At 41.5% G+C, this 25,282-nt stretch overlaps 3 protein-coding genes across 3 annotated transcripts; 2 read left to right on the top strand and 1 right to left on the bottom strand.

The window, feature by feature from the left end:
• The first annotated feature begins 1,578 nt into the window (after window positions 1-1,578).
• On the top strand, window positions 1,579-10,941 carry dhcr24 (24-dehydrocholesterol reductase). Its single transcript, XM_030433353.1, has 9 exons — window positions 1,579-1,947; window positions 3,535-3,690; window positions 5,219-5,324; window positions 5,824-5,942; window positions 7,461-7,724; window positions 7,812-7,955; window positions 9,406-9,603; window positions 9,692-9,870; window positions 9,960-10,941. The coding sequence occupies exons 1-9, from the start codon at window positions 1,717-1,719 to the stop codon at window positions 10,111-10,113; spliced, it is 1,551 nt and encodes a 516-aa protein (XP_030289213.1). The 5' UTR covers window positions 1,579-1,716; the 3' UTR covers window positions 10,114-10,941.
• A 284-nt stretch (window positions 10,942-11,225) lies between these two features.
• On the top strand, window positions 11,226-17,670 carry LOC115591379 (transmembrane protein 205). Its single transcript, XM_030433354.1, is given in 5 exon segments — window positions 11,226-11,473; window positions 12,264-12,480; window positions 14,328-14,491; window positions 14,587-14,739; window positions 14,741-17,670. Coding segments are annotated over 4 exon segments (567 nt in total). The 5' UTR covers window positions 11,226-11,473; window positions 12,264-12,380; the 3' UTR covers window positions 14,891-17,670.
• A 1,006-nt stretch (window positions 17,671-18,676) lies between these two features.
• On the bottom strand, window positions 18,677-25,282 carry slc35d1a (solute carrier family 35 member D1a). Its single transcript, XM_030434521.1, has 12 exons — window positions 24,756-25,282; window positions 24,426-24,459; window positions 24,221-24,307; window positions 24,056-24,123; window positions 23,879-23,950; window positions 23,656-23,724; window positions 23,313-23,415; window positions 22,509-22,601; window positions 21,905-21,972; window positions 21,601-21,679; window positions 21,440-21,522; window positions 18,677-20,043 (listed from the first exon to the last, which is right to left on the bottom strand). The coding sequence occupies exons 1-12, from the start codon at window positions 24,863-24,865 to the stop codon at window positions 19,938-19,940; spliced, it is 972 nt and encodes a 323-aa protein (XP_030290381.1). The 5' UTR covers window positions 24,866-25,282; the 3' UTR covers window positions 18,677-19,937.

The following is a 25,282-nucleotide window of genomic DNA, read 5'->3' as shown; positions in this document are numbered from 1 at the left end:
GAAATAAAGTGTAACGTAGGCCTGCATCCTTTAATATAACAACATGTCTTAAATAAAGAGCTGAAAGTTTGACAGTGCTTTTAAATATACTAAAATCTCACTTTTATTTTAGACCAAATTAAGATAAAGTACACAAATTATATATCATAAATACCAATTTGCTTGAAGCGAAATGCTAACGTCACTGTGATAAACATGCACACAATGACACTGCTAAGTTTCTGGTGTTTAGCAGGTATGATTTTTTTTTTGCTACTCTGCACTAAACACAAAGTGCAGCTCAGGCTGATTTCTTAGCTGGCGAGTATCGGACAAACTGGCTGAAAAAGTCTGCATATCGGAAAAATTATTGCAGTTGTCCCCGTGGAAAACATGAACGTCTGAGCAGAAGAGTAATGGCAATCAATTAAATAGTTCTTGATTCTGGACAGAGGTGATGGACTGACTGACAGACATATTTACCCATAGAGCCATGCTGCGTGCAAGGCTGAAAAAAACAAATATCACCGTCAACTTAACAACTAAAATCAACAATAAAAATCCCAAACCTTAAAAGAATGAATGACCTCAGTATTTATAAAAGTCTGACTAAAGCTACAAAGTATGATCCTCTACAACATGACATTTAGTAGGCTGGTCTACAGACTACTATATTATATTATATTATATTTTTATTGTACCGCCACAGCTCCCAACACCTCCTTTCTCCACTGATTAAGGACTCAACAATACACTTCATGTCACAAAGACTGTTTTTGTTCTTGTTGTCATTTAGTATCTCAGGAACGCTTCACACTGCACATTTGCACAGACACATTTATTATATATTGCACACATCATGTACACACAAGGACAAGTTACTGTATATCGTATGCTAATCTTTATTCTAATAGTCTTTTATTCAAATTGTTATTTTATTCTTTCAATATCTCTTTATTATTGTCTATCTTTTGTGACTTACTCTTGTGCAGATACTTTTTTTCCCTCTGTGCTGCTGTATTACCTGTGAATTTCTCCCAAGGGGCATCAATAAAGGAACACCTTAATCTTAATTTTAGATTCTGCACTAGATTTTTTCCCTCCTTGTTGTCTTTGTTTCTCGTTTTTACTTCATCACGTCCATGCTTTTCCTGTATAAGTGCTGTTGAAGGAGACTGAGTAAGGAGAATGTCATTGCTAAACACTGCTTCACTGTAATTGCAGTGCATATGTCAAATAAAGAATTTAAAGCTTAAAATTTCGATGGGATTACGTTTAGTGATTTTAGTTTTTTAAAAATGTTTTTCGGCTTTCTTTGCAGCCACGTGCACCAGTTGACAGCAGACACAGTGAGCCTGTATCAAACTGTTGTGAAAGGTGTGTTTTAATCCGCTGCTCAGACTTTTGAATGGCAGATGTGGACAGTGTTGTAACAGAGCCATGCAGACTGCGCGCATGGTGTGACAGCCTCTGCGCGCTGTGATTGGTTCACGCTCAGGGAGGCTGCGGCTCTAGAATTCCCGACAGTCGCGCGTTTGACCAATGAGCGTGAAGCTGTTTGCCATGCGGCCACGCCCCCTCGGTCATTTCACCCAATGGGTTGCGGTTTGCACCTATCGCAGTGAAGGGGTGATCAGTCAGTGGTCGGGGTGAGAGGTTCGAGTGATCAATAAGGACTTTTGGTGCCGGTGGCTCATAGTTTCAGTGTGTGTCTGGACCGAGCGGACCGGAGACGAGATGGACCCGCTGCTGTACCTGGCCGGACTGGTCGTCATGTTCCTCCTGTGGATCAGAGTCAAAGGTCTAGATTACGTGATCGTCCACCAGAGATGGATCTTCGTGTGTCTGTTCCTGCTGCCGCTCTCTGTCATATTCGACGTGTACTATTATGTGCGCGCGTGGCTCATCTTCAAGATGTGCTCTGCGCCCAAACTGCACGATCAGCGCGTGCGAGACATCCAGCGACAGGTGAGCTGTCATCATCATCATCATCATCGTCTGACAGTGTAGTGTGCACAGTTGAGTAAATAGAAATGGCAGCAGAAGAACATGTGACCTGAACATCCTGACTGTCAGTATATAGAATAACCTCTTCCATAAGTCCTCCACAAGGTAAACAGAATGAGGAGTTATCTGCAGTAATTGCATGTGTTGTGCAATGAATCATGGGTAGTGGAAGAACTCACAGTGGCTACTTGTGTTTCACCTGATTTCAGTTATGTGAAATATTTGGGGTCAGACATGTTAGTAAGGAGCACGTTATGATGTAAGAATTCAAACATTGTTGCTTTATCTCTGCTGACTTATCAATCAGTCATTTATTACGTAAGCGCTGTGTATCTGATAACTCTGAGGACAGTGCACTCTTACTTTGTCTGTCATAGAATCGTCCCTCCATTTCTTTGGATTTGGAGTAACTGGGCCTGCAAATTCACGTTCCACCTTAATTCACCGAAGTCGAACAACCCCAGCCGAGCAACTCCTTTCTAACCGGTGTGGGAGTTAAAGAAAATGGGTTAATTAAATCAGTCACATGACATATTACAGTGTCCATTCATCCCTATACTTTGGAAATCACGTCAGATAACTACTACTCCTCAGATAATAAGTTTGTTGTGTTGGTAAGATTTGACTTCAAAATCACAAAGTGGGAGTATTGCGGGTCATTCCGAGCAAGGTAGTGTGATCAAGAATAACACTGCTACAGCTGGTAACCATGGCTACAGTAGAGCTGTATATATATTTTTTGTTATATACAAAAATACATATATTTATATAACACCTGTTACATGGTGACATACATAAGTTACAGAAGTAAAGGCTCGACTCCGGAGTGTTTTCTGTGGGAGAGAGTAGCTCCCTTTGCTGTCGACTTTGGGCCTGTTTTACTTTAAAGACCTTTTACATGCACAACAATTCTACGTAATGCAATAAAGGAAATGCAGAAAGCATGATATGACCTCTTTAGTGGGCATGTGTTCACCCAAAACATACTGCCATTTTCATTCCACTTAAGGGTGGTAACAATAAAACATTGGGAGTATTGGTAGTGTGATTTTCCTAAAACCGTCATATCTCATACCATTTCAACCCTACTTGCAAGTATCATTAGGTAATATAGAAGGTAATCATCGTAGCTATGAAAAGCAATATTTATATTTTATTGTATCACTGAAAAGTACTAACTCTGTCTGTCGTGGTGCCTTACTACAACATTTAGTTCCTTTGGGTGAGAGCAGACCAGGCAGACCTAATACCTCTGTTCTTAACAGGATTTGGTCAGGAGAGGAATTTGACATGAAGTGAAGGTGAATCAAAGCCACAGGCCTGAGAGAGCTTCAGCCAATATGGGAATAATGAAGGAAGGACACATACAGGTTCTCCACAGTGGAATGAGTTAATTGTGAAGGATTATCAGGCTTCACAAATCAGACTTAAAAGAGTTCAAATGAGCTGAAGAGGCTGTGGACCTCCAATAATGTCCTCAACCAACCCAGATTAAGGCATAGATAGTAACCTGTTCATCTTTGTATCATGTATTCTGACACATTACAGGTGCGTGAGTGGAGAAAGGAGGGCAGTAAGACCTACATGTGTACGGGTCGACCCGGCTGGCTCACCGTGTCTCTCAGAGTGGGCAAATACAAGAAGACCCACAAGAACATCATGATCAATATGATGGACATCCTGGAGGTGGACACACAGAGGCAGGTAGGAGGCTTCAGCTGAGACATGTGACATATCTCGAGAATTTAAACATAAAAGGAGCTGTGAGCCGACTATTCAGTTCCAATCAGCTTTACTCAGAGATGACAGATATTTCTCTGACAAATATTGCACTTTCTACTGCGCTACATTTATTGGATTACTTTAGTTACTAGTAACTTTGCAGATTCAGATTATATAGTGTTAAAAATATATTACTTCTGATGTGTAAATAGTCAGATAGTGTTGTGGTCGGGACAGAGCCAAAGTAGGATATTTTTAAGTTAAAAAATTTTTTTCGAAGGCAATTATACAAAAAAAAAAGTGATTAATCACAAAAAGTCTGATTGTCAAATCTGTTACCATGCCTATGCTCTTTTTTTCTCCACTCCTAACATGAGCCTTTCACTAGATACCAAAGTTATTCTTGTCATTTTGATGATTACATTTTTGTGCGAGAACTTATTTTAAGCCACGCTGCCATCTCAGTTTCTCTCGGCATGACAATCACTGTCAATTAGCATGTCGGTCCTCCACTTTGGATGAAACTTAAATAGGATAGATTTAGATGAAATTGTATCAGTGGTGCCCCGAGAATAAGGACTGTTGACTTGTTGATGATCCCTTTTTATCTAGAGGTTGACTTTTCCTCCTCGTCAATTTGTCCAATACTGTCCTGCAAAACCAATGTAACTCCCATCAGCTTCAGCTTTGTGTTTATGGCTAATGAGCAAATGCTAAGAATGCTAACTTTCTAAAATAACATGATGAACACAGTAAACTTTTTACGTGCTAAATATTAGCATCATGGATGTATCTATTAAGCTGGATACCTTGCTGCTGCTCAGCCTTGCTTCCAATTCTGGTCAGTGGACAAAATGTTTACTTCGGCCCAAAAAGCATTTTCCCCTCAGACCACCATCTGAAAATTGTATAATTGTTAAAAGTGCACCTTAAAACTTCCACAAGGTTCATTGTGAGTCTTTATTTAATGAGTTTTTAATTCATTGAGGTTTGATATTTGAAAAAAATTCTTCGAGCTGAGAAAAACAAGCAGATACTTAATGGGCTGGCGAGCTAGAAACGTTTGTAGCATATACGCCGGGCAAGCTATCTCATTGGACTTAACAGGCGCCATCTTTGGGTATCCAGCTTTTAAAACATCCATGATTAGCATGTTGGCATTGTTATTGTACCCGTGCTGAGCATTTAGCATAAAGCACCACCAAATGTCTGTGTAGAGCCTTAACCAGCTGCTAAGCACGGCTCTCGACTGAAAACAGACAACAGGGTGATTAAGACAGAGTCCAAAAATCAGACAGGTTGTCAACCAGCCCATTTAAATCTGATTGTCTTGGCTGCCTAACAATTTGTGTACAAAGCATGTAACCTGATAACACAGTGTTATTATCCATATAAATGATTACTCAATGACTGACCTCAGTAGCTGGTTTTCCCTTCAACTATTCCTCACAACAATGTGCCTGGCTGGATTTTGTGTTGACCTCTACTCACAGTTATCTTTGTTTTTCAGGTGGTGAGAGTTGAGCCGCTGGCCAACATGGGTCAGGTGACGGCTCTCCTCAACTCGATTGGCTGGACGCTGCCGGTGCTGCCTGAGCTCGATGACCTCACCGTTGGTACGTTCTCCTAATTACCGAGGAAGATATTCTGGGTAACCATCGCAGAGCAGCATCATCAGCGGCTCTCTGGTTTCTAGAAATAGAGACGATAATATCCACAGCTCACTGTTTAGCGATCCTGCATCTCCTCCATCGCTCACTTGCATCCTGTTTAGGGCCCCGCCGATTTCTCTAATTGTGTTAGAGGATTGATGTTGTAGCTCGAAGGATGAAACCGGGAGGAAATGGCTGCAGTGTTGGAAGCACCCCCTGGATCGGGTTTCATAATGGATTTCCTGATCCCATAAACTGCGCATCAACAATCTAATGTTTTCCCACCAGGTCGCTTGCACATTCATTTATACTGATGTTCACACAGGCACCTGCAGCACATATTCGCTCCCAGCAGGCAAACGCTGCTCTCTGCTTGTGTGTTCGCCCGCTGTTGGGTCTCACCTGGACAGATATTGAATTACTTAGAACAAATCTTTTACTCTCTCTCTCTCTCCTCTCTCAGGCGGTCTGGTGATGGGTACGGGCATTGAGTCGTCCTCTCATATCTACGGACTGTTTCAGCACATCTGTGTCGCGTATGAGCTGGTTCTAGCGGATGGCAGCTTAGTACGCTGCACTGAGGTGAGTACGGAGAGTTTGTGTGATCTATGAGTCCAGGAGCCTGTATCATGAAGAGAGATTAGTGGGTCATGGTGCTATCATGAGCTCGACTTCCAGTGTCATGACAATGGCTCAAAGTGATCACCATGGTAACATCATCAGCACCACAGACTGTCTTTACCTACATGGCAGCAGAAGCTCGTACATTACTTTGTAACTGTTTTAATTCATCAAGGACTTGAACATGCCCATCATATTTAAAGCCTTCCCTTCCCATCTTGTCCTATTCTTCTCTGGTTGCGTTATTACACTGAATTTATTTCACCTCATCGAGTGTCACTTACACAGGACTGCTACAGTAACCCATTTTCTCTCGAGGGGTATCACCGATTCATCTCATACGCCTATCACATTCGGTATTCCCCCTCGTAGTTCTGATGATGTTGCTTGTAAATTAAGAACCACTTCCTGATTTCTCAACAAACTAAAACACATCATGTTTGCGTTACCTTAGAATGAGCCTTTTGTAACTACAGATTGAGCGGGTCTGCTATAATGAACCATGTTTCTACAGTAGCCCAGAATGGACAAACCAACCACAGACTCTAGAGAGGGCTTTGGCGCATTTTTTAAGTTTTTAGTGGCGGGGGAGGGTAAGATGAGGGGGGTATTTAGTTTGTTGCAGTGTGCAACCTCACCACTAGGAGCCACTGAATATTGCACACTTGACCTAATTATAATTGGACAATATTTTTTATAAAGCAGTGTTTCCCACACATAGATTTTACCCAGACGACCCTTTTTAGGATTTTTTTGCTGTTGGTTGTGAAAATGTAAAATGTGACAAAGAAAGTCAACAGACGGATACTGTGAGAAAGAAACAGGAAGCCAGAGTGAGGCCTTTGGGGGGGATAAAAAAAGGCAACAATATGTATGAAAAAAAAGACTGGTCTGAAGAATAATAGCCTAGAGTTGCTCTCTCTCTTTGACCTATTGTTGTTTTTATTTAGAAAGTGTAGCTGAAGAGCGACAGGAAACGGAGTGAGTCTACCAACTTCGCTACTGTGGAGCAAAAAGGACCCTTTTTTAACACAATTATTCAAAGTAAATGATTATATAAAACAGAAATATGGGGCATGTCAGATTTAAAAAAAATCTCCCTTGCTTTCCCAAAATAGAAACCACCAACCCTTCAACAAAAAAACATAACCATCCCCTGTTCTAACCCCCCCTCCTCCCCCACTTAATAGTTTGTTAATGGTCCCTAAAATAAAGCAAGTTTGCAAGAACAAGTTGATAAAACTCCTGAAACAGGCCCCAAAGATTTGGTGTGCTCTGTATCAGTGATGCTTGTGTAATTGTCAGGGGTAAAGCGAGAAGAGAAGATGAGATGGTTGATGCAGTGAGATCTGCTAATGTTGTTGTAACAACCATTAGAAAACCAGGAGGCTGAAACTACATCGTCGCTGTAACTGGGCCCTACGTCTATGTGCTGTTTGTTATATATAGATATAAAGTATTATTTTTTCTGTCACGTAGGAGGAGAACTCTGACCTGTTCCACGCTGTCCCGTGGTCCTGCGGAACTCTGGGCTTCCTGGTTGCAGCCGAGATTAAGATTGTTCCCGCTAAGTCGTGGGTGAAGCTGCGCTACGAGCCGGTCAGAGGACTGGAGAACATCTGTAAACGTTTCACTGAAGCATCGGAGAACAAGCATAACACATTCGTTGAAGGCATCCAGTACAGTCTGGACTCCGCTGTCATCATGACGGGAACCATGACTGACCACGCTGAGCCTGATAAGGTAAAGTTTGTGTGTGTGAGCATGTCTGTGCCTTGGTTTCACTGGTTTTATCACATCTAACCTCCCTTTTCCTCCTTTTAACATCAGATTAATAGAATCGGGCAGCACTTCCAACCCTGGTTCTTCAAACACGTGGAGAGCTACCTGGGGAGCGACCAGACGGGAGTCGAATACGTCCCTCTGAGACAGTACTACCACAGACACACACGCAGCATCTTCTGGGAGCTTCAGGTACACACACACACACACACACACACACACACACACACACACACGGGCTGTTCCCATCATTACAGTAACTGACTGCACGCATCTGCCACATTTCAGCGCGTCATCATCTTATCAACTCCCCGCTCACTTCTCTTTATTACACTTTAACACACACACAGTCATTTTGAACTCACATATTTACACACACACACACCATTAGCCATTAGTGAGAAGGGCTCGGCATCCTTTGTTGTCTCTAACAGTAAATGGTGTGATAAATTATGCATGGTATCGGTTTGACGGACTTCTGGAGGAGCCAGCTTTGTGCTTCTGGTCTGCTCTCGGTTGTTGAAAGGGTTTTTTTGTAGGCGGTGCAAAGGAAAGTCTGAAAAAAAAAAAAAAAAGGCTGACTGATGCTTTGATTTAATCGTTAATCGACACTTTGTGATGGATCACATTGCTGATGATGTGAGAAAGTGTTGTGGCGCTGGTTGGAGGGTTGTGGCTGCCCTCCGGTGGCATCAAAGAGGAATGTAACCGTGTTAGTGTCTCATCTACATTAAATTAGAACAGCTGTCATGAGAGACTAAATGTAAAGGAAAGGCCACTGTATTTCAACAACAACACGCTTGTGATTCATATTAAATTGTAAGGGTATGAAAAAAATGTTTCTTTTTGATCTGTTTTTTTTTTATGGTAAATAATGTAACTAATTTGTTTTGTAACGTAAAAAATGTGATGTGAAAATATTACCATTGCTCTTTAAACATACTGAATGGGGTTCAAAAAGCTGAGGCGTAATATTACGTCACGTATATGGAAGACAAGAAAGGCTTGTTGTAGAATGTCATCACTGCTGAATATTTAATGTTGGGCTTTAAATTCCACTGTGTTGAAAGTGTTCAAATACTTTACTCTGAAAAGCATTTTAATTATTATGCACATAAAAAAAAAAAAAAAACATAAAAAAAAATTGAGAATTATGAAAACGCTGCCCAGGTTCATTAAAATGAAATCACCACATTATGATCCAAAAATTCAAGTAAAGATTTAAAATATTAATAAAAAAAAAAACAGGTTCCCCAAATTAGATTTGTCAAATCACGACATTAAAATTTAAGAAAAAAAAGCTGAGACTTGAATATCAGGGTTACTTCTGATAAATGAGTCTGCATGAAGTCAGTCAGTTTTTGTTTTTGTTTTTAATGAAATAGATGTTTTTAAAGTGAAATATTATATTGTATACTAAAATATTATAATATATATATTTTAAAGTAAATTTAAAGTATTGATCAATTTTCAGTTTGGTATTTAATAAAAAAAAAATCAAACTATTATGTCCTTTTTTTGCTTCCATACAAATATTTAAATCTATCTCAGCTAATAGATCTAGAAATATAACTTATAATTATCATCATCAATTAATCTAGGAAAACCATGAACATGTGTCTGTGTCTTTTTGTTTCTCCAGGATATTATTCCCTTCGGTAACAACCCGGTGTTCCGCTGGATTTTCGGATGGATGGTCCCTCCGAAGATCTCACTGCTGAAGCTCACCCAGGGAGAGACCATCAGGCGGCTTTACGAACAGCACCACGTGGTCCAGGACATGCTGGTACCCATGAAGAACCTGCAGGCGGCCATCACGCGCTTCCACGAGGACATCGAGGTTCGGCTCATGTGGATGAAGCCGCTAGATACTCGCTAGTCGTAGCACGTACTCCTGCTTGAACCTCCCGTGTGTCTTGTTATTTCAGGTTTACCCTCTGTGGCTGTGTCCATTTCTGCTGCCAGCAGGCAGAGGGATGGTCCACCCCAAAGGTCAGGAGGAGGAGCTGTATGTGGACATCGGGGCTTACGGAGAGCCCAAAGTCAAACACTTTGAAGCCAAAGCATCGACACGCCAGCTGGAGAAGTTTGTCAGAGACTCACACGGGTAAGTCTCAAATAACACATTAACTTAAGCATCCATTACCGATGTGATCTGACCGTATGATAACATGTGTGGCCGTCCTCCTCCTGCAGGTTCCAGATGCTGTATGCAGATGTGTACATGGACCGAGAGGAGTTTTGGGAGATGTTTGACGGACAGCTGTATCACAGACTGAGAGAGGAGCTAGGCTGTAAAGAAGCCTTCCCCGAGGTTTACGACAAAATCTGTAAATCTGCCCGACACTGACCCCCCCCCCCCCCATCACACACCCTGTGTCTTAAGAGGTCCTTCTATCAATGTGAAGCAGGAGCACAAGTATTGTTATGATCTGAGGTCATGAATGTATTCTCCCTCCCTCGTCTGTACACAACAAGCTCGTGTCAACATTCATGTTCTGATTTCATGAACTGCTTCACTCAAAACCAGCATGTGTAGCTTGACCATACTGAACATACTGTACCGAATGTTTTATTAGTATTTTCTTTTTGTGTTTTCTTTTTTTTGTGTGTATGTTCAGTGGAGCTCGACCGATATGTGATCTTAAGGGACGATGCCGATATTAAGGACTGAAAAATGTAGATATTGCCATAACAGTGATACTTTCTTTTGCAACGATCCCTCAAATGTGGTTATAAAAAAACAGTTATGATAAAGATATGAAAAACAGGGAGGATCTTTTGCACTGAAACAATAAAGTTACTTGCATTTTTTTAAATTTTGGCTTTTATCAGACGACAAACACCGATATCGATATACCTGCAATCGGCCATCCTTTATATCGGTCGGGCTCGAATGTCACGCAGCCTTTTCCCAATTTAAAATCTTTATGTACTGTTTACCACAGACTCCTCTGTACACCTCAGCCTTACGCACAGTGCCACTAAAAACGTAACCTAATAAGCTTCAGACACATATATTTTATAAACTTTTGTGATAAAGCATACAATTTAAAAAAAAACAACTACCATGTTGTAACTACCTAAAGGCCTATTTTTTTTATGTATATCAAAAACATGTCATATCACCAGGACTGTGTAAGGATTGAACACAATCATTAAAAGCTCTTTTTCTGCATTGTTTATCATTCTCGTGCTTTTTTTAAATATCTGAAGTCTTAGCAAGACACAGACATGGGTTCATCTATTTGCTCTGAACAGATTTATTTGACTTTGATTTGAATAACAGCACAGTGCAAAGCAGATATTTTGTTTATCCATGAGCATCCTCCAGCTTCATTTGTTTTAATGTGGTGGCAGTTAATCACAGGGAATTGATTTGCTGCAAACAACCACTTTATTTGAATAACTAGTCTCAGTATATTCAATATATACTTGCATGTCGACCCTTCAGGTTACACAGACATGCACTTTTACTTTCCTATACAGCATTTAAACTAAAGCAGACAGCTTTCCTCCCAAAACTCAGTGTGTTTTACTCCGGTCTGGAGGTGTTTTACCTGTAATCCTCGGGGGTGAAACAGTGACGGCTGCTCTCCCAGAGCTACATCCTGATCCTGACACCGCCTTCTTTCTCACTGGTGTGAGTGAAGCTAGCAGCGGAGACACGCAGCCGGAGAAGACATCTGCTTTAAATCACCCGGACACAGGTAGGCTGTACTTTAGAGTTTTTACACACAATACTTACAGCATTTATTGTCTGTCTTGTCGACATTATAAAGCTGACATTTTGCTGACTGTCACTTTGGAGCAGCTACGGGAATAGTTATCTAAGTGAAGCTAACTTACACGGCAGTTAACTTTAGCTAACGCGAGCTAACTACTAGTTAGCGTAGTTTTACCTCCTGCTACTCTGTGTGTTAGCTAACTTTAAAAGCTGCTGTTAGTTGACGAAACAGTTTTTAAACGTTTGTTTTAATTTGCAAAGGTGACTTTGGACATAAGTTGCCGCCCCCCTCAGTCGTTCGCTGCTGTCGTGAAATATATCAACAGCTTGCAGACATGAGAGATGAGATTTGTTGTTTTTGTTTTAGCTAACGTTGCCTTATTTAACGATAGCTGGAGTTAGCCGCGTGAGTGTCAGTGGGATGGGCACACCTACAGTTTGTATTTTCAACCGGGCTGAAACGAGTCTGCACACTGGGTAAGGTCACAACAGCAACCCGGCTTAGTTGGCAGCAGTGCGGAAGTTTACAGACACCTTGTGGGGTACACTGTGTCCTGCAATGATTAAATGTTGACAGGATTACAGCAGCAACCTGCTTGTGTTATTGTTATTTTGTCAGCTGTGTGTGCTTCATATCTATTCATATGTGTGATCAATCTTTCAACTCCTGTTCTGCAGTGACTGAAGCTGAACACTCTTACTCCACCACACTACAACCTTTCACCTACTTTCCCTGAACCACCTCACTGAAGGCATATTTTGAACGTTTACAGAAGCCTTGGGGTGGAGCGTCAGGTGCCCTCCAGACAGGTAAAAGTGAGCAGTACTGGCCCTTCCAGACGGAGCAGTTTTCAGGAGACACCGGCGAAGAGCGAGGCTGAGGAGGAAGCATGTCCACCGACCAAGAGCCCACCTACACGGTCAAGCTGCTGCAGCTGCTGCTGCTCTCCACCTACTGGGGAATGCAGATTTGGGTCACCTTTATTTCAAGTTGGTACCAAACACACACACACTCGAACACACACTGATGCACAGAAGAAGTTAGAAATGTAGGTAAGGTGTGACGGGGGAAAGACAGGGAAGGGTTGGGAGCTCTTCGAGGAGGCTGGATGTGTTTGGGAGGTTTGTTTCCAGGCTACATGCACAACACAATTATAACCGAGGTGTTGTTTCAGTGTGGATGTTCACACCTTTGCAGTATGTACATAGATCTGTACACTCATGACTGGATCGGCCAGAACGCCTTATTATGCCGTTTGTAATGATCCCTGACCAGTTTTTTCATGTTCACCTCTAACGCCTACATCCAGACCCTGACAAGCTTTTGTTGCAGCTGCATTTACACAGGCTGCAGTAATCTTAAGGCGTGTCTATGCATTCTTTGTAGATTCAATTCAAGTTCCTCCTGTCTACATAATATGCAGTTTAGTGACTTATCAACTGGATATGACCCCATTGAACCGTAGTGCATTGCAACATCAAAGCGTTTTGCCAGTTTTCCATCACAAGCCCAGTGTTTTTTTGTTGTGGTGTACCATTGTGGCTGTATTTATGCAAACAGCTTTTAATAGTCTACCTGAAACCACAGAGCAGAGAAAAAGGTGGAGCATGTGTCAGGCATTTGGATCGGCGTAGATTTTTGAAATTGCCGACAAAGTACTTGCATACTTTTTTATGGTTAGTGATTTCATGTTTCTCTAAATGCATGATGTGATTTGACTTTTAGGTCAGGATAAAATGTTGATTTTTAGATTTAAATGACTTTTTCAGTACTGACAGCTCTTTAATTGTTAGACCATCATATCTGGATTACTAAAGATCAACAGGTCATTGGTTGTATGTCGTGACTGTCGTTCAAATTGTCACGTTCTGTTTAAAGAGACGAGATTATTTTACATCAGCAGCTCGACTTTACCCTGTTGGCTATTTGCAGGCTAGGCAAGTTCAAATAATACACCATACATAAAGATTCCAGATTTGAATGCAGATTTTAAAAGATAGGATTCATCCACGAATACCAACAATCGGAAGTTTTATTCCTACATGGTTCAGTTTCTCAAATCTGTCATGTCATCCCTAAACCCTCCTCCCAAACAAATCAATAAAGGATCTCTCAAAAAGAAAATAAACCCAACATCTCTGAAGCTGTAAGAGTTACCTCCGGAACCAGTCAGATTATTATGTTTCTGCACACAGGATAATGACAGTGCAGCTGCAGGCTACTGGTAATCTAGCTCAGTTGTGTTTTAAATTGTTTTTTTCCCTACGGACTTTTGCAACTAGGTGGGGGTGGTGAAAACAAATGGTGGGAGCATCACCAATCGTTTTTAATTAAGACAATGAAAACTGGAAGATCATTTTGGATCTATTGGATTAAGAACCAAAATCGTTCGGATCAAAATTAGTAAATGGCTTCTTTCAGTCCATGTAAAAGTTGCCACTGTTTAAACATGATAAATGAATGTTTTTTTAAATGGAAATTAATTATAAGTGTAATCAAAATCACATGGCCAAGGGCATTAGATTGCAGAAGCTGCAATTATTTGATAAAGATAAAAGTTACGACAAAACAGCATTATCAAGGAGAACTTGCTGCAGATTTGTCCTGTCGTACAAATGTAGTTAACCAGATGGACCAAAACATGTTTGATACAGAGCCCAAAAAATGACACATCATCATGATTTCAGTCGTTCCTTTGAAGATGAATGAAAATCAGGAATCATATCGCAATTGTACAATCTGTCTAGAATTCTTTTTTTTTTACCATATCGTGCAACTCTACTGGAAAAAGCCAGGAGTTCCCCTGTAGTGCTAATGACTTGTTCTGATTTCTCAGGCTTCGTGATGGACAACCACCTGAACAGACACACTTATGGGTTCATCCAGAGTCGTCTTGTCCCGTTCTACCTCCACCTGGGTTCAGCTTGTGCATTCTTTAACCTCACCATCTACGCTGTGTATCATCCCAGCGACCTGCTGGATGACAGAGAAGCCTTCCAGGTGTGTTGTTTTGTTCCACATCAGCACATTGGTTAAAAAAAAAAAAAACTACTTGAGAATATTTATTAAATCTCAGCAACTTCTCCCCCCACCAGATCTTCATCTTCTTTGTGTCAGTGACGGTTGCGGCTGTCAACGCCCAGTGGTTCGGCCAGATGACATCAGAGATCATGGCAGACATGCATCTCGTCGAGCAGTCGTGCGGATTGGGTCAGGACATTGGCCTGTCGTCGAACCGCGAAGCTTACTGCCAAGCTGTGTGAGACGGATGTCAAATACAGACACCTCAGCAGTCGTCTGTGGCTGTACAGGCTGCTGTCCTCCCTCTGTAACCTCTGCTGCATCGGCTGCAACTTCTACAGTCTGTGCTACATGGCGGAGAACCTCACCACACTTTAATCTGACACACAGCAGCTGGACTGTTGATTTTTTGATAGTCGCTCCCTTTACAAATCCAGAAACTCCTATTTTTGTATCAAAGCAGTAAGTTATATATTTAAAGCCCTCTCCCTGCCTTGTTAGTCATAAAACAAAACATCAGGTAAGCCTCATTGTTCCTGTGCCTTAGGGAATAACGAAAGGACGGCAGCCTCTGTGCTCAGATTTAAACTCTAGTTGTTTGTTGGTTTTGAGACAGTTGTAGTGAAGGCCTTATTGGAAACACAAATCAGTTCATGCAGTGAGTAATGCCTCACCTTTCACCCAGTGTGGCCGAGGCAGGTGCCACCCTTGATATGACACTATGGTCGATTTCAGGAACCCAAAACATAAGGAATGTCTTAAATTTCTTTACTTGCAGTATCGGAGACATCATTGCAGGAAACAGCCCCAATGCTACTGCACCTTTTTATATATGCTCTCATGCTTCTCGTTCCTGCTCGTCCTGTTTGGGTGCAGCTTTAATACCTTGGTCACAGCATTGCATCACAGGTTTGACTGCCCTATCTTTTGTTAACTAAAAAAACATGTGCTTCTTGCTTCTGGTATGAAAAACTACACAAAACACTTCAACTATATGGCTGCCCTGAGGCCCCTTCACACCAAACTGACAGTAAATACCTAGCTGCGACAGAGGTTTACTGCTGTGTTACCTCATGTTTCCTTTATCGCCTTTATCTCGGCCGAATAGCTGCACTCGAACACGCCGCAAAAACCAATCTGCCAATAAACAAACCAGTGTTAGGATTAAGGATCAGCATTTTTGGAAAATATGTTTGATAAAGAGTTGCAAAGAGGCAGAGGCAGAAAAATAATAATGCATATTACAGCGACATGTACAAGGGGCTTTCCTTTTCCTTTCCTCTTTTTTTCACACTGATCCCCTTACCTGAACAGCCAATCAGAGGGATTTCTCTCACAGACAAGCTGCCACCAAATCAACATGCTGAATCGCCCAAAAAGTGCCCAGCGGGCGTCATCCAGTGCCAGTGGAGCCACTGACGCTCCCGACAGTGCCTGGTAGCCGACCATCAGCCTGGTTTGTAGGGGCCTTAAAGTGCGTCAAAGATGGCCCGCCATAAGGTTTGATCAGTCCCGCCTGATGTTTCTAACCAGAAAATAATTATAATAATTTAAAATATATATTATATGAATAGCCGTTCATGCAGTTTTATTTTCTGCAACTTTCAAGTGCTCTTTAAAAATCTAGCATCCCAAAATATAAATTACTTTATCATAATCTGAGCACAGCATGATGACGAAATATTTTCTCCATAAAAAATGATTGTTTCACCAAAATCAGTGTGTAATGCACTGCTGCAGTTACGTAGTGCATAAACAAGCGATAGAGGGGAGGAGTGACTAAGACAGACACCATTCACCCCATTACAAGACACTGAGTCATCAAAATGACTTTGAGACTGTTGTTTTAGGGTAAAAAAAAAAAAAAAAAGTTGCATAATGTTGCTCTACGTTTCAGTTTTGGCCGTTAATGGGGAAACGTTCAGGCACTGCTGCTCTGTGTTACACAACCAAAGAGCTTTTAGCTCATCCAAAAGACACCGCACCAGGGATTCTATCATTATATTGGAATTACGATTACTTCCATTTAAAAAACGTTTCAGTGTATTTATCTTCAGATGTTATAAGGGACCCTTCCTATTATCCACGTGTCCTTTAGGAAGACATTTTTGCTGTTCTCTTGATGAGCCTGGACCTGTGGTGGTCAGAGTGATCAGAATTTTCTTACTTGGCTTTGCAATTGGAAAAGTTCAAGAGGAAAAAATCCACCCACAGTGACGTGTCAGGGGCTCCGTAGTATCCTGACCTCGTCTCTTTCACCAATCATCCCGGTATGACAATGACCATGTACGTTGTTACCTTTCATAGTGTGCCTTAATAGAAAATAAGTCTATTGCCTGAATGAATTAAGTGGGCTTTGCTTTGTTCTGTAACACCCGTGCATACTGAATGTGGTCAGACACCATGATGTGGCTGTTCGGCGCTCAGCCTGCCACAGAAGCAAAGTAATTTTTGAGTTGTACTCGCGGTGGAGTGCGGCACGGGTCTCAGGTGTCGGAGCTTTTTTTAGTCATGCTGTTTATCTCATCAGACCGAGAGGATCTGTGGACAGTTGTGTGTATTCTTTTGTGTTTTTTGCACATATTGAAATGATGTTAATGAACTTCTCCTGCTATGTTGGCTCCTACTGAGGTGAACGTTTATTTCAATGTGGTTCTCTAGTCTGTTTGCGTCGGCCTGTAATACATGTAAATTAAACCAAAGTAACTAATGCCATCAACACCAACAGTACTTCCATACGCGGGGCAGAGGCAGCTGAGTACAGCCTCTTAAAATCAATTTTTATTTTTTTCTTTTGTTTGTTCTGACTGGACTGATGAAGGTGCTTATTATGAGCCCATAACAGGCAAACACAATGCAATATTACTCGGTAGTAGCTTTTAACGGTACACAACCTCAATGTTGCTACTTTTTAGCTCTGCCAGTTTGGATTAATTTAAATGCATGAACATTAAAGCTACATAAATAAAAAAAAAAAACCTTGTCATCTGTTAGATATTTATGCCAGTTATTACTGTTATTGTGGCTTGTGTAATACTAAATGTAAGTCGCCTGAAGACCGCTGAGGGCAGAGGTCATAAGCTGTTTGTGGTTATTGGTTTGTATCAAAGATGTTGAGACGTACCGTCTGTTTTTGTATTAAAACATGATTTCTGTCAGTTCCGTGCTTCATCATCTTCTCATCATCATTAGGAGGGAAGGTTCTCCCATAGTTATCTCCCCTAAAGGGGATATGTTTTTCCTTAATTGAATTAATGTGGCAATGTAACTTGTGATTTTGGGCTATATAATTAAAATTCACCTAACTAGATTTATTTGTAATACTTAACCAAAAAGGGCAAGCAAAACCTAATTAATACTGATTACAATACACTAGTTTTGTTTGTTTTGTTTAAAAAGGTGCAATATAAGATTTGGCCACCTGTCAAATTCATAGTCAACAAATGGGGAGTAACCACTAATTGCTGCTGCCCATCAATAGTTAGCTCAGTTAGCCGTGCAGCTAGTGGTTCAGACTGAATTAGTAGTGTTTGCGGTGCTATCACAGGAGCTTCGGACCAGGATGGGGCTAGCCTGTTAGCATTGCTAACATCAGTAGATATCACAGCAGCACAGGACACAGACATGATATATAAAACTGCTATTGATTCACATTTTGAGTATTTTCAACTAAAAGTTTTACTCAATGCTCCCTTTAAAAGAAGCCAACAGCTGTGCCTGGAAATACAGTTGAAGCCTCAAGGCATGTTTAAGATATATTTTGGGTGAGCAGGGTTTAAGATACTCAGACATTATTAGCTCATACAAGTGTGTTCTGTCAAAAATCACCTGTATGGAGTAATTGAAATGTTTGAGGTTGACTTTGGTGACTCCTCATGGTAGTAATAATAGAAAATGAATGTAGCCCTCACTCACAGCTCAAACCTAATCCTGCTGAGTGTTTCCAATGTGACTTTTGCCAGTTATGACAGAAGGGGGAGCCATTGCTCTACTGTGGTTTATCATCTGCTGCAAATACAGTAAACACAAGCGCCTCAGTAGAACCATGTCTAATTATCCCAGATTATTTTAAATGACACTCAATTTGGATATAACAGGAGCACCGCAGTATGCTCTGTAAGTAAGATGCCACACATTGTAACTTGGACAACGACTGCAAAGGAAAACATGTCAACAGAGTCTTTTTTTAATGTAAAAATACACCATTGCTACAAATCCATGGTTACTGTGTTTGAGATAGATCAGCATCAACAATGCACAAGCCACTCCACCTACAAAATGAATATTAGTCTAAAAAAAGTAATAAATATAAAATGATGTAGATAAAAATGTAAAAAAAAAAAAAAAAAAGTCATCACTCGTACCTGACTATTAAAGGTTTAGAAAAACCCACGATTCTCTTGTAATACTTTTAAAAAAAACCTGAAACCTACACTTCAGGAGAGCACAATAATCTCATCAATGACTGTGACAGGAGGTGAGGCAATTCAGTTTCACTACCTCGGTTAAAAGTGCGATAACATCGTGTCAAGAAAAAAGAAGAACAGATGGATCCCCTTGTACAAATAACAAACGATGAAGTACTGTTTGTTAATTCTGCATAGAGAGAACCAGCTTACAACAACCATTCTGTAATACTGAGAGAGCAACATGTAAACTGTAATCTGAAAATTATCTCCCGAAAAAAGGAGGCAGCAACATTATTTAAAGCCACAATCCACTGCCCATCCACTTTGGTTGTTTGCAGGATGAGGTTAATGTCATCATGTCGTCTTGTCACAAGCTTTTAACAGTGTATGTGATAAAAATCGAGAAAAAAAATCGAATCAAAAGAAATGAGACCGAAACGACGTGTAACGAGTGTCAGTGCAGCTCACTGTGCTTAGAAGGCAGCTAAAGTTACATTCCTTGTAAACAGCAAACCAGAAAAGGCAATTTAAAAAAAAAAAGGATTGTGCCTTTACAATAAACATTACTTAATATTCCCACGATTCATCTGTACACACCCACGCTTGATTCAAAACTGATCATTCCAGCCGAAACATTTCGTCATCACGACATTTAGCTTCCAAAGTTCTTGTTGTCTAAATGTCAGCAAATGTTGTAACATAAATAATATTGGTTCCATGTTTCCCTTCTTCTCAATGCTCACATGTACAGTATCAAAATACAAATATTAAAAAAGAAAACATCAGCTTAAAAAAAAAACAAAAAAAAAAAACATCAACCCACATTCCCTCTGGAGGGCTCGTAACCATGGCTCCATTTCCACAAAACAGAGAGAAAGTTGCCACGAAACCATTCCCATCATCATTATTCAACGTTTTCACTGCTAAAATACTCCATAAATAAAAGTCGTACTAAAAATAGAGTTCTCCGGTTCATCAGCATAAAAATAATTAAATCCAGTGTCTCGGTCTCTGTGTCATACAACCACCTTGCCCTTGATGTCCAGCTTGGTGCTTTCACTTGCTTTGTTGGACTGCTCCTCGGTGAGGGTGATGTAGGAGTACACCAGGCTGCCAGCAATACTGCAACAACAAGGACAGCAGCCATGTTAGAGAACAGCTGTACAAGGACAACAACTTAGGCAAAATACACATGTCTACCTGTCTAATTAGGCTGGCAGGATGGTGTTTAGTGAGATGTATTTGTCAAACCCAAAAGAAACTTATTCAATACATGATGTGTTTGGATTAATGTTAAGAGACGCTGATGTTAGTCGCAGACGAAAATGAGACCTGAAAATCAGGTTGTCAATCAGCGCAAAAAAGGGTGAACATGTAGCAGCACATAATTATCAGTTATTTGATTCGTCTTATTGCCCAACAAGATCCAGCAGGGACATGTCAACGCCTGCAGCTGACGTGCACACTGTTATCAGTGACATCTGTGTCAGCGCTGGCTTGTTCTTTTTCTCAGCAAAAACAGTATCATTTCAGTTTACAACCAGAAACGAGAACAATCTTCAAGCTAACAAGATGCATGCTAATGACAATGGGAAGTATGGCTTATAATGAGCTGTGTGAAACACAAGGAGCTCCCCAGAGTGAGCTTGGCACAGCTGAGGCCCAGTTAGGATTATAAGACTTCAAAACAACCACTGATAATTTCTTTTAAGGCTCAGTGACCGCAAGACTCTGGTTCTTTTTATGACATGACTCATTTATTTATAGCAACTAAATGTAATTGCCTGGAAATTGATAGCTGATTGTTGAGTCAACAGATGTCAAATACTGATGATTTGGGTTGGCAGCTCAGGTCAGACGCCAACCCAACGCGCTGGTATTTGATGTCTTGTTGCTTTAAAGCTGCTGTAAACGTTGTGGTCGTTTTAGCTAACTTCTGTGCTAAATTTTATGGCGATCCGTCCATGAGTAGAAACACTCAAAGCTTTCACTTACAGCCACTTCATGGTGGTGTTAGGAAAGAGGAAAAGTCAGATGATCATCAAAGTAATTAGGAAATTATCATCTTGAACCATGAGTGTCTGAATAATAGTTTGTTCTTTCAATGAGAAGATGTCGAGATATTCTACAGGACAAGTGAAAGCTTTGATCTGATGGTGGCTCTCAATAAGAACTCAGAGGATTCATCATCCAAGTGCCATGAAGGTCTTTAAAGAATCTCATGACAGCCCATTCAATAGCTGTTAAAGTATTTCAGTCTGGATCAAAGTGCCGACATTTCCATCCATAAAAGCTAGTGTGGCAAAAGACAACATGATCTCATAATATGGTCATTAAAGTTCCCACTCATGTTTAAACGTAACTGGCTCAATCTGTTGTGTGACCACAAAAGGCAAAAAATGTGTGTGGAAGAATGTCAGATGGGTGAGCAAGGACATGTTTTGCCTGCAGCAACAGCTTTGGTCTGCCCTCGGTGTGATTTCGTCATTTCTTAGAAAATAAACCTGTTGTTTCATACCTGATATTCAAACCTATGAAGTTAGTCCAAGAGAAAATGTAGTCTCCACTGAACACCATCCCGATGTATGTCACCAGGACATTCTGCAAAACAGAGAAAATATTCATTAAGCCAAGTTTTTCTTACATTTTAATGTATTCAACTATTACTTCACAGCTTACCTTGATGCAGCCCACAATCGTCGTCGTTAACGCAGAGTTGTATTGTGTACAAAGCACCGTGGAATACATGAGAACAAACCTGCAGAAACAACACATCACCATCAGATTTCACAATGTTAACGCAACAGGGAAGACAAAGGGTGACTGTGAGCTACAAGCGATGGCCTAGAATCTAGATTTCAGGCAGTGATACGACAGCAAAGACGATGTGGTAAATTGGTGTAATCCAGATGTTCAGCGCTGGCACAGAACTTGATACTGCCTGCATGCACTTGCACACGTAAGCTCTGGCCCGAGTTCTTACCCCATGATGCAAGAGAGGATGAACTGGGTGAGGAAAAACATATCCGACCAACCGTCATATTCCACTGCCTGAGAAGAGAAGAATAAGGAGGTACACATAATAAAGCATGCATTAAAAAAACAGGAAAAAAAAAGTTCAAAATATTCAGTTTGAGTCACTCCTTGGACATGTCTGGTCTGGCTTTCAGTGAAAGACAGGAAATAAAGATAAACCGAACACAGCAGAGATCTCATTTTTATGGAGCTGAGGACACAACTAACACTTCCATACACACAAATCCGACACCGAGTTTCCAATAGCTTTTAAAAGGGTAGTAGTCTGTATCTCCACTGAGCTTATTCAGTCCAGGGAGGTTGTAGGCACTGCTGTAATAACTCTACGAGGTGCATAATAGCTGCTTTGTGCCTGTCTGGCTGCTGGGCCCCAGCTGGGCAAACCAGAAGGTCTCTGCCAACACTCACCAACAAACAGGCAGCTCATATTTACGGCACACACCCATGTTCATACGTATGTGCACTCAATTTAGGGTTAGACCTCGCATTCGCTGAACAGAGCCAGCACTAATCTAATGAGAAAATCTGCCGTGATTAAAGAAGAGGCTTACCTTCTGCATGTCTCCAGTCAGATGAGCCAACAGTAGGGTGGGAATGATCATAAATAATGCATTATAATACAATAATCCATATTTCCCCAGTTCCTGTGAGAAAACAGGACAGATGGAAACAGATGTATCAGGCTGCAGCAGGAGCATGTTAAATAAGCAGAGCCAGAACAGAGAGGGTTATTCACAAGTATCCCAGTGCATTCCTTAATAACTAGCGTACAGATGTTAATGCATGGCCAGCCCACTCCATTACCTAGAACCTCTTGTTTGCATTGATCAGACTGTTTCGCGTGGCTTCATCTCCATCTTTCACTCCCGCCCAGTATCACTCACACAGGCACACACACACACACACATGCCTCTCTGTGTTGCTCAGTATTAGCAGCTGGCGCTCCACAGACATCACAGACTATATCTGGATGCAGTTCTGCTTCTGCTGTAACGTGAGAGCTGTGCAGTCTGCTCATGTGACATAAAGAAACGACTGAAACGAGCTCCAAGACATTTCTGATGCCACAGTTAATGTTAAAAATAAGGCAAGAAAACATGCATAATAAACCGTAAAAGCAGAACAACGTTTTCACCCAAAATGATCCCTACAAAAATAGCGGTAATTAAACCAGCATAGCGTGGAGTAAACAAAAAAAAAAAAAAAGAGCTCATGGTGTTTGTGTAGACTGAATTCCTTTAAGCCAGAAGCCGAAGGACAGTTTGGGTTCTCTAAGGTCACAAACGTCAGCTCAATGCCAAAACCAGCTCCAACCCAACAATGGTTACCATTCATCGGACGCTGCCGCCACATACCTTTGCATCTAATTTTTGTTTCACATAGGCTCCGTTGGCTGCAGTCAGCACGTCGTTCAGGAGAATGAACACGTAGCCTTGCATGTCAAAGGCCAAGTCGGCACTGCGAGCAGAGATGAGAGAAAACTGAAGAAAGTGTCGAGGATGTAAATAGGTGGTCTGTCTCTGATGATTTAGCTCTGGGCGTGCTCTGTTTCAGCAATAAAGATATGCAACATGTGTCTAATGACGCTAAGACAATTTAACTTAAGTGAGGACATATATCAGGAGTGGACAACCCTTTGTAGTGAGGGTAATTATGGTTTGGTTAAAAGCCGGGACACCTGGGTGCAGCAGAACTTACCTCGCGGCTATGAACGCCCCGAGGATCATTGTAAATACTGTCAGCTGGACTGGCCTGGAGAATTTCTTCCTGCCAAAGGTCAAAGACAGTAGAGCAATGAAATTCAATCCGGCTGCTTGGAGCTGTATATAAAAAGCCACCAATGTGGTACAAAGAAACTGAGGAAAAAAGGGAGCGAGAACTTGAGCGAGAAAAAGTGGGTTATCACTTTAAGCAATCTTACTTGAGCAGAAGTGCCTCGGCCATCATCGTGAATAAAATGGAGAACCTCCTGAGGACAGTAAACATCGGCAAACTGCAGGAAGAGGACATTAATTGCTTTAACTTGGCCAAACATCAACAGCCGTGCCCAATGAGCTCACCATCGCTCAGCCTAGATAGTTGAGGGATGAGGACTTACTTCAGCCGTTTGGTTCCAAACAGACCAGTGATTTGATTTCCCACATACAGGAGAGGTAGAGGAAACGTCTGCAAAAACAGAAATATGTGAATAATGTGTGGAGGAGGAAAAAAACACATCTGATAAGGGTGAGATGGATGAAATGGAGGAAGGGGGGGGTCTCACCTTTCGAGGTATGCTCTCATCACAGTCTGGGAAGCTGATCACCCTCGCAGCCTTGCCCACCCACAGCACTACCACCGTGGCCAACATCTGCACACACACATTCAAGAGGAAATCGCATAAAAACTCTTGCCTGCTTTTCAAGGACTGATGGGGTGTTTGGGGAGGGAAAATGCTGCACGAAGAGGGGGGAATGCATTCAACTCACTTGTCCAATTCCGACACATATTGAAGAAGGGAACCTGGAGGGGGACAGCAGAGTTATAGGTCCCCGTTAGTGAGCGTACAGGCTGAGCATGTCATAGCTAACGCTGGTGGGTAAACATGTAGCTTCACACAATGCTACCCTCAGTAAATCTCAGTGTGCAGTTTATCTCCTCGCTAGCCAAAAGTTGCCGTTAGCTAATAAGCTCCGCTACCCGAGCAGACACAACTTCAAGTCTGCTAGGTTAGCTAACATGGTAGCTTCTCAACTAATACCGTTACAGGCGTGACCAAAATAAAAAAAAAAATAAATAAAAAAAAAAAGCCCCGTTACCTGTAGTTGGTGAGGACACTTTTGTTCACCACGACGATGAGAAACGAGCTCACACCGTAAAATCCAGCGGCAAACAGCTTCACAAACAGTGTCAGAGGTTTGTCCGCCATCCCCGACAAGTTCTCATTCCTCTCTGAGAGTCGGCTCTTCCCCTGCCATCACTTCACTGGCTCACTCACACACACACTCACACACACACACACACACACACAAACACACACACACACACAGAGAGAGAGAGAGAGAGCTCGGGGGACGTCGACGTTTCACAACTTCCGCCTCAAGTCTGAACATCAAAGAGAGAAGTCCGCCACAACACTGCGGTTACTTTCTAACGGCTAGTCCGGTTTATCAGCGCCACGCCAGCTAATTGATAAAATATGTGTCACTCACACACGGGGCTGATAACATCGACTATATATTGCAAAGTTGTTAAATGGGGGTTGGAAGAAAATTAAAGCAGCAGCTGGATGAAGATGGTTAATCTCTCTACAACTACACAATCCCCCCGTTTATTTCATCCACGA

Source organism: Sparus aurata, chromosome 11 (genome assembly GCF_900880675.1).
Source record: "Sparus aurata chromosome 11, fSpaAur1.1, whole genome shotgun sequence".
Lineage (NCBI taxonomy): Eukaryota > Metazoa > Chordata > Actinopteri > Spariformes > Sparidae > Sparus > Sparus aurata.
Note: the sequence above shows the minus strand (reverse complement) of the source record. Positions and strands in the feature narration are given on the sequence as shown.